This window comes from Phaseolus vulgaris, chromosome 1, assembly GCF_000499845.2.
Source record: "Phaseolus vulgaris cultivar G19833 chromosome 1, P. vulgaris v2.0, whole genome shotgun sequence".
Taxonomy (NCBI): domain Eukaryota; kingdom Viridiplantae; phylum Streptophyta; class Magnoliopsida; order Fabales; family Fabaceae; genus Phaseolus; species Phaseolus vulgaris.
In genome coordinates this window covers 8,699,208-8,707,342 of record NC_023759.2, presented here as the reverse complement: position 1 = coordinate 8,707,342, position 8,135 = coordinate 8,699,208, and the positions used below count along the sequence as shown (strand labels likewise).

The 8,135-nt window shown below is 30.3% G+C and overlaps 1 protein-coding gene across 1 annotated transcript; it reads right to left on the bottom strand.

Moving 5' to 3' along the window:
- Positions 1 to 1,393: 1,393 nt before the first annotated feature.
- Positions 1,394 to 4,127, bottom strand: LOC137813484 (glutathione S-transferase TCHQD-like). The gene is made up of 3 exons (XM_068615774.1): positions 3,960 to 4,127; positions 2,786 to 3,102; positions 1,394 to 2,425 (listed from the first exon to the last, which is right to left on the bottom strand). The coding sequence occupies exons 2-3, from the start codon at positions 2,992 to 2,994 to the stop codon at positions 1,831 to 1,833; spliced, it is 804 nt and encodes a 267-aa protein (XP_068471875.1). The 5' UTR covers positions 2,995 to 3,102; positions 3,960 to 4,127; the 3' UTR covers positions 1,394 to 1,830.
- Positions 4,128 to 8,135: the final 4,008 nt, after the last annotated feature.

The window sequence follows — 8,135 nt, the reverse complement described above, 5'->3', positions numbered from 1 at the left end:
ATTACTGTTCACCTACTTGAGAGCTGACCACCCACTTTACTGACTTGAGCGTCAGAGTGCCTTCGCAGGTACCCCCACCATTCGGTGATTCGCCCGACAACCGAGTGCCGAGTACCGAAGGATAAGCAGAAGGACGAGAAGAATCACAGTTCATCACCCAGTCACCTACCCGACCGAAAAAAGGAGAATAAGACTTTAATAGTTCTCTAGGTTTCATCTCCCTAGCATGAACAAGTTATAATAATTTTTATACACATTATAGAGATAATTAGTGGAGTTTACCCGTGGAAATTAGAAACAATTCTAATCAACATAAAATTCGTTAAATATTTTGCTTGTTTTAAAATTAATTCTGCTCCACCGTAGCGTTATTTCTAACCTTTGCAACTTTAATTTTTAGCCCGAATATTTTAAGGAAATGTTGTGTGTATAAATTTTTAACCATTGCAATTAGTACAACTTAGTTAGGATATGAGAAAATTTAATTTTAAAAAATTCTATCTTTTATTTTGATAGGAATTTAACTTTGAGTTAAAAGTTGCATATTTAAAAAAAAAGAATAAGATAAATAATATATTAGTAAAAAAAACTTAAAAATTTACTTTTGAATATTCAAAACAAAATCAAGGTAATGTTTCATATGAACTTGTACATGAGTTAATAATGTTACCTATTATGATATCATTCATTTACAGCCAACTTTTAACTAGGTATTCATAATTCTTTTTGTCTCAATAATATTTTTGACAAGTTAGAATTTAAAAAATTAATTTTGGTGCATTTTAAAGAACGGATTCAAGTTATATTATGGATTGTCATAACATAACCTAAATTAATGTTATATATTCCCTTTAAAAGTATAATTTTTAAAAGATATGTACCAATGATAATACTTATTGACTTAATAAATAATGTTATGCTTAGCATTACATTATATTTATATTTATATTAAAATATGAATCTAGCCTAAGAAAAACAAATTAATAATTTTGCTTCCATATAAAGATGTTTTGGATGAAGCACAAAAAAGCAAGTCTTTCTAAAATCACAAATATTAACAAAAATTTATTTTTTAGTGCTTCTTACACATAGGTATACTTATCCTAGGTCTTTTCAAGGAAGTCGAATAAAAGATTGAATTGAAAAATTTAAAAGCAAAATAAATTTTGTTATATATGTATGCATTTATTTATTAATACAGTTTAATTAGTGTAACCAATCAATAATTTATTGATTGACAGAGTAATCAGAGACTCGATATTTTGATTGAGTCAATGACTAAAATAACTTCAATTTACAATTTTATGTTAAACAGAAACAGATAGTCTGAGAGTAGATGATGTAGTTTCTCAATTCCATTGTTCAAACTGCAACTTGTAATTCAACAACATGCTGTTCACAAAACAAGAAAATGTATATACCATTAGACTATATATGCTTCTTTGATTACATTTACAAGTATCAGAATTAATGTACATATAACAAGCAGCAACCCTGTGATTCCAATGTCAGTATGAACAAATTTTCCTTTTCATAATTCTTTAGATGGATGAATATTGCAGTGCATGAATTGTTTCAAAACTCAGCCAAAAGATATTTTCAGGCTGGCCACTTTGCCATGCATTTCTTCCTTCAGCATCGAATCCAAAGAAATCTACCATTTCCCCCACCCTTTTTCTTCTCAAGAAAAAGTGTTGAAAGCAAAAAAGTAGAATAAAAGAGCAATGTCTAATATAAGTTCTCTTAACCCACCATACACAGAATGATTATCTCCAATGTTCATTTATTCATCCCCCTTTTGAAAATCCTGACAGATGTACAAGTGTTGCACTAGTACCTCTTCAGCAAACTTCGAATACGAACTAAGAACCATGTTTTTAAGAATGTTTTGTGCTTTCTCCAACCACTAAAGTACTTACCAATCACCCTTTTATAACTAGGCCTTTGCTGAACCAAAAGCCAGTACTCAGCAATGTTTGGCCTTCCAGTTATGTACTCGTTCTCTAAATCCAAGAGTTTTATACGAGCTAATACTGGAATGAGCATCACATCAGCCATGGTAAAATCTTGACCTGCCAAAAAAGGTGTTTCACACAGTTGCCTCTCCACCTCATCAAGCAATCTAAACAAATGCTCCTTGCTCCTTCTCAAAACATCAGCTTCTTTCAATTTCTCTTCAGTCTCATAGGCTTCTCTCAACTTCCTATGGTAATCTCCTGCTAATTCAGGTGATTCAGACATGCGAGCAATCACTACTTGCCTTATGAACTTGGAAACATAAATGCGGTATTTCTCGGGTATATGTGCAAGTGTGAAAAACTTGGGGTCCCACTCTTGTATCTTCTGCATCCATTCCATCACTTCCCTGTTACTGGTACTGATACTCTCAGCCCCTGAGGAAACCACAGCAATTCTTTCTATGTACCTGAACATTCAACCCAAGTGTATAACTTCTGTCAGTAACATAAAGGTTTGAAAGTAAACTCAAAATTGTACACACTCTTCACTCTTAGTGTGCAAATAATTAAGCTTTACCAAGAAACAATACAAACCAGTTCATATCTAGAGTGCATACACAATTTGCCGCTTTGAGGGAAATGGTTTTGGAGTGATGATGTATATGAAGATAGGACTCGGTCAGCAATCATTTTTCAACTAGTTTTTCTTCGGTAATTTTAATTTCCAGTGCCACATAAGTATACAAAAAATATATTCCTTTTATGTACATTTATTTAAGTAGAAATAAATGGAATGATACAAGAAGGGTGTGAAGAATAGGACATACTGGATTATATCAATAGTATTGTAAATGATATGAGAACCATTTTGGAAAACAGGGACCCTTCCACGGCGATTCATCTTGAAGAAAGAAGAATCCAAGTTCTTGCCAGTAATGGGATTGACATGGTGAGATGTATAATCCACACCCTCCTCCTCCAATGAAATTCTCACCCTCTGGCTGTCCAAATCCAAAGGATGATGATATAGCTGCATCTTCTTCTCAGCTCTTGCAATATTTATTCCAGGTAGTGAGCTAATAGTTAAGCATTGTTGTGTTTAACACCAAAAATCATACAGGAACCACTGAGACAGCATTCAGGGCTGCAAAACAATGATAACAAAATTGTCCTGAGAAAGTTACTAGTAAACTATTCACCCTTGTCCTTTGGTCACCCAAGCTATTACTGACATGTTATAGAAGCCTCATCACATGCATGATTAATGCATAGCACACAGAAAATTTAAGCCACACATTGCACAATGAATTGACCACTAAAGTCTAGGACACTTGTATGCAATCTCGATTGAATACAACCGGAACCAGATTGGGTCCTTCTACTACTAAAACAACTTGAACAATACGTTGCTGGTTTAAGTGAAACTAAACTTAGAGTTAGATCCTTTAAGCAATGTTTTGGGTAACCTTTAAGCAAAGTTTTGAGCATGAATCTTCTACACGGATAAAATATGATTGAAAGGAGATTTTCAGGCAAAGATTAGTTATCAGCCGATAAAGACACCATAAAAAATGTCACACTAAACCACAAAATTTGATAACTTGCTAATTTGGAAAGTACTAGCAGTGCAAGCACCAAATCAAATCAAATATTCAAGACACAAATACCCTTTTCGGTAATGGGTGTCTGAGGATCGAAGGAGGTGTTTTGGAAGATCAAGATTCCAAAGCTCAAGTTCCCAAAGAAAACAATCAACTTAGTTGCAAATAACCCATAGTGATCAAACCTCCTAAAACCAAACCTCCAAACCATCTTCAAGAAGATAAAAAGGAAACATAAATATTGCTAACAATAGATAAATAACTTGGAATTATGCAAACTCAAATGCAACTAATCTCAATAATTGAAAGTGTTGAGACAACATAAGTATAAGCAGACACGAAATTGACAAGGTGTTTCATCGTGTGTTAACAGAAATTAAAGTTGAGGAGAATGACATACCCAGAAACAGAGAGTGAAGAACAAAGAAAGGAACAAGTTAGCGTTGAGTTGGGCTTTTGAAGAATTTTGCAGGAGACAAGAATAAAAAGCTGAAAAGGCTTTTAAACTAAACTACAAAGTGAAGAGTAAAAAATATGCAAAGTGCGAAACTTCCATAACTTGTGCTCTGTTTGGATCAGTATATTATATTATTAATATTGGGTTATTGAAAACCATGGCCAACGCGTTCTGTTGTTAGGTTTTGGACACGTAGATGAAATTTCTTGCGCTTGTGCGTTATTATGCTAATATGAAAGTTATTTTTTGAAAGAAAATAGAAATAATAAAAGCAAGTCAATAAAAAAAAATTAAGCATGCCAATATTCAAAGTTATTAGAATTAAAATGATTCATCTAAAAATATCACAACTAATTTTTAAAGCATACACAAGCAAGATAATAAATTAAATTTAAATATGATTTGTATGTAAAATCATACAGTTTTAAATTAATAATTTTTATCCTATTAAAATCTAAATTATGACTAAATTGATCAAATACATATACATACATGTATATATATATATATATATATATATATATATATATATATATGATAATGTGATAGACCCTACTAGGGCTTGAGAATATTGTATTGATGATAAGTCTATAGAAGTTTGCAGGGAATACTTTTTGAAAATCTACCTAGAATTAGCATAAAGAATGATCTCACTTTTACCAATTATATCTAATTATGTAGTTTTAGCAATTTACTTTGTTCTAAAATATCTTATAGCATTAATTAGTTTATAATGTAGTATTAATTTTTTAATGTGTCCTTATTATATAAATTACTTCAATTTTCATAATGTATTTATTTAAAAAGTGAAACTATTATAAGTAAAAGTATATTAAAAAAACATATATTTATTATTATATGTGTAAATATCTTATACCGTATAAAAAAAAGTATATAAAAAATCTTATGATAAACTCTGGAAGTAGTATTTTATAATAAATTTGGAAGATTACGTATAATCTTTTAAACAACATATTTGATTTCTTAAAAGATTATATGAGTAACATATTTAAAATATTAGTTACTCGCAACAAAAACTTTAAATAGCCAATAAACATTTTATAAATTTCAGAATATTTTTTTAATAAAACATGTTTGTCCCGGTCTTTTATATTTTAAGTGAGAAAAATAACATAAAATTAATTTTTCATAAATCAAATTAATTTTATTCTTTTTTATAAAAAAAACTTTCATGTTAGGTTTCACTATGTTCCTTGACATCTCAGTTAGGCTGACACATCAAATAACAACAATCATTTGTCATCATATAAAAAAAATATTATTAAAAAAAAATACAAAAGTATGGGGGACTAGACTAAAACCCATATGTTAACAAAAACGATACATAGGTAGACTATACCTATTAATAAAGAATTCTAAGAACATACTAGATGAAAGTTTATTATACCAATGAAATGATTCTCTATGAATAAATTTTAAATTAGTCAACTTCACACGCATTCCCTTCACGAAAATATGAATAACCCTAAACTTGATTTTTCCACAGTAATTAAGATAAGTATTTCATCGATTACGAAGCATCCAAGGAACATTTGTCCTAGCAGTAAACACATCACAAACCAAGACAGAGTCACATTCTAGTCAGACATTAGTAAGACTCAACTTTTGAGCTTCCTCCAAAGCATATATAACTCCATACAATTCAGCAACCAAAGCAGTCTGAACGTCAAGAAACGCAGAGAAAACTCCAATAAACTCCCTCATACTTCCACGGAAAATACTTTCACAAGCGGCAAGACCTGGATAACCCCTAGCAGCCCCATCAGTGTTAATTTTAACCCAGCCTGGTGAATGAAACTCCTATAAATCAAATTAATTTATCTATAAGGTAATTTATATAATTTTTTTAATATAATTTAAGTTTTTTTTTAAATACATAAAATAATTTTAATTTATAAAAAATATTTTATATTTTATTATATTATTTTTAAATTTTTTTATACAAAACATCGTTCAAATAATATATATAAATAGATAGAGGCACGGTGAGTTTGGAATTTTCTTTCTAGTATTTCTTTGACTCGCTTCAATTAATATATATTAGTTGTCTGTTGAAAGTCACTAAAATGTAAAATATATTTTATGTCAAAATTATTTTAAACCATTATAACTATATCAATTTGTATAATTGAAGATATTAATGTATATGTACTAAGAATTATATAATTTGGATATATTTAATATTTTATTAATTGTTATTATTAGTAATTTATTCAATGAATTTGAATAAGTATATGTCATTGATATAAAAATTAATGGGTAAAGTTAATGTTTAGTACAACAATTATTATTTTGCTTTTAGTATATAATAATAAAAGAAAATCAATTTTGATACAATAAATATATATTTATTTTTCTTGAAATTTATTAATGTTCTAGTTATATGTACACAAGAAAATTATAAAGTGGCAATGGAGAATGAAGAGTAATGTATCAATATTTAAGTAAATTATTTAAAAAGAAACGTGTTAGTTTTAGAAAGAGGGTTTAGATAGTCATTAAAAATATTTTTGAAAAATCTTTCACAAATTATCAAATTATTTATGAGATGTTATGAAGAGTTTGTTTGAGATGTTATGAAGAGTTTGTTTGTTAGTATTATAAAATACCGTTATCTTTTAAAGGAATAGTCAACAACTAATGTAACTAATGTAAGTTGTAATAGAAGGATTAGCAATAACATAATTTTATATTGATTTACCTTAATTTGTACTGACTTTAGTTTTCCAATAATTTCTACTAACTTTAGTTTTTCAATACTAAATGCAAATAATTCAACTATTACAATGAGTACCTAAAATCATTATTAGTTATCTAAGTACATAACACTTCTTCAAATCATTTACAGGAATGACTCCCACCTTATCCTTGGGCATTTAACAAGTGAGTTTCAAGTCAAAGACGTTAAGCTGCTTAAGTATCATAACACTTCTTCAAATCATTTGTAGCAATGACTCCTACCTCACCATTGAGCATTTAACGAGTGAGTTTAAAGTCAAAGACGTGAAGTTGCTGACCAAATTCGACAAGCTCATGATTTAACACATTAAACGAGAGCACAACACTAAGGTCGACCTACTGTCAAAGTTAGCCAACAACAAAAACAAAAGTCAACATAGTTCAATCATCCAACAAACTCTATCGATACTTAGCATCAATAAGCAAACCAAATGCTTTCAGGTAACCAACGTCGAATCTTGGATGACCCCTATCAAGAATTTCATTGAGACTGGAAATATGAAGGCAAGATGAAAAGGTCATGCGAGTGTGCACAGTTTGTCTTAATTAAGGACGAACTATTCAAAAGAAGTTTTTCTCAACCCTTGTTAAAGTGTGTCTCAAAGAAGCAGACCATTTACATAATCAAAGAATTGCACCACTGTGTGTGCAGATTACACTTTGGAAGCTGGACAATGACAACCTGAGTAATTAGAGTCGGATACTATTGGTCGACGATGCAGACCGAGTGCATCGAATATGTCAAACGATGCGAAAATGCTAAGAATTCTCCAACGTAGTGGTCAATAAAGTCATCCTCATTGTTGGGTTTAATAGTGCCAAAGTTCAAGAGGGGGGGTGAATTGACCTTTTAAAACTTTCTCACAGAAACAGTGTTTAACCCAGTTTTACAGAAAATAAATCGATTTATGTGAAAATGAACAGATTTATTTCAGCACTGTTTTTTGTTTGAAACGCTTTTAATACAGCAAGGTTAATCACAAGACTATGCAGATAGATTTTCCAGATGCACACACACAGATATCAGAATGAAAAACAGTGAAACACAAAACAGCAAACTTCAATTTCAAGCAAATGATTAAGGTTCAATTGATAGCATGCTAATAAATTGAGTGACCTTTGCAAACAACCTGTTCCAGTGGCTTTTAACAGACTATGAGTGTTCTTCTTGATGTCAAGCAATTTTCCAGAAATTAAGAACAATGAATCACAGAACAGCAAGCTTCAACTTTCAGCAATTGTTTAAGGTTCAATTAATAGCTTTGACAGTTTCTTGAGCAGCCTATCACAGTCACTGTGTTCCAATGGCTTTTAGCAGATTATATATGTTCTTATCATATTCAAACAACTTTTTCAAAA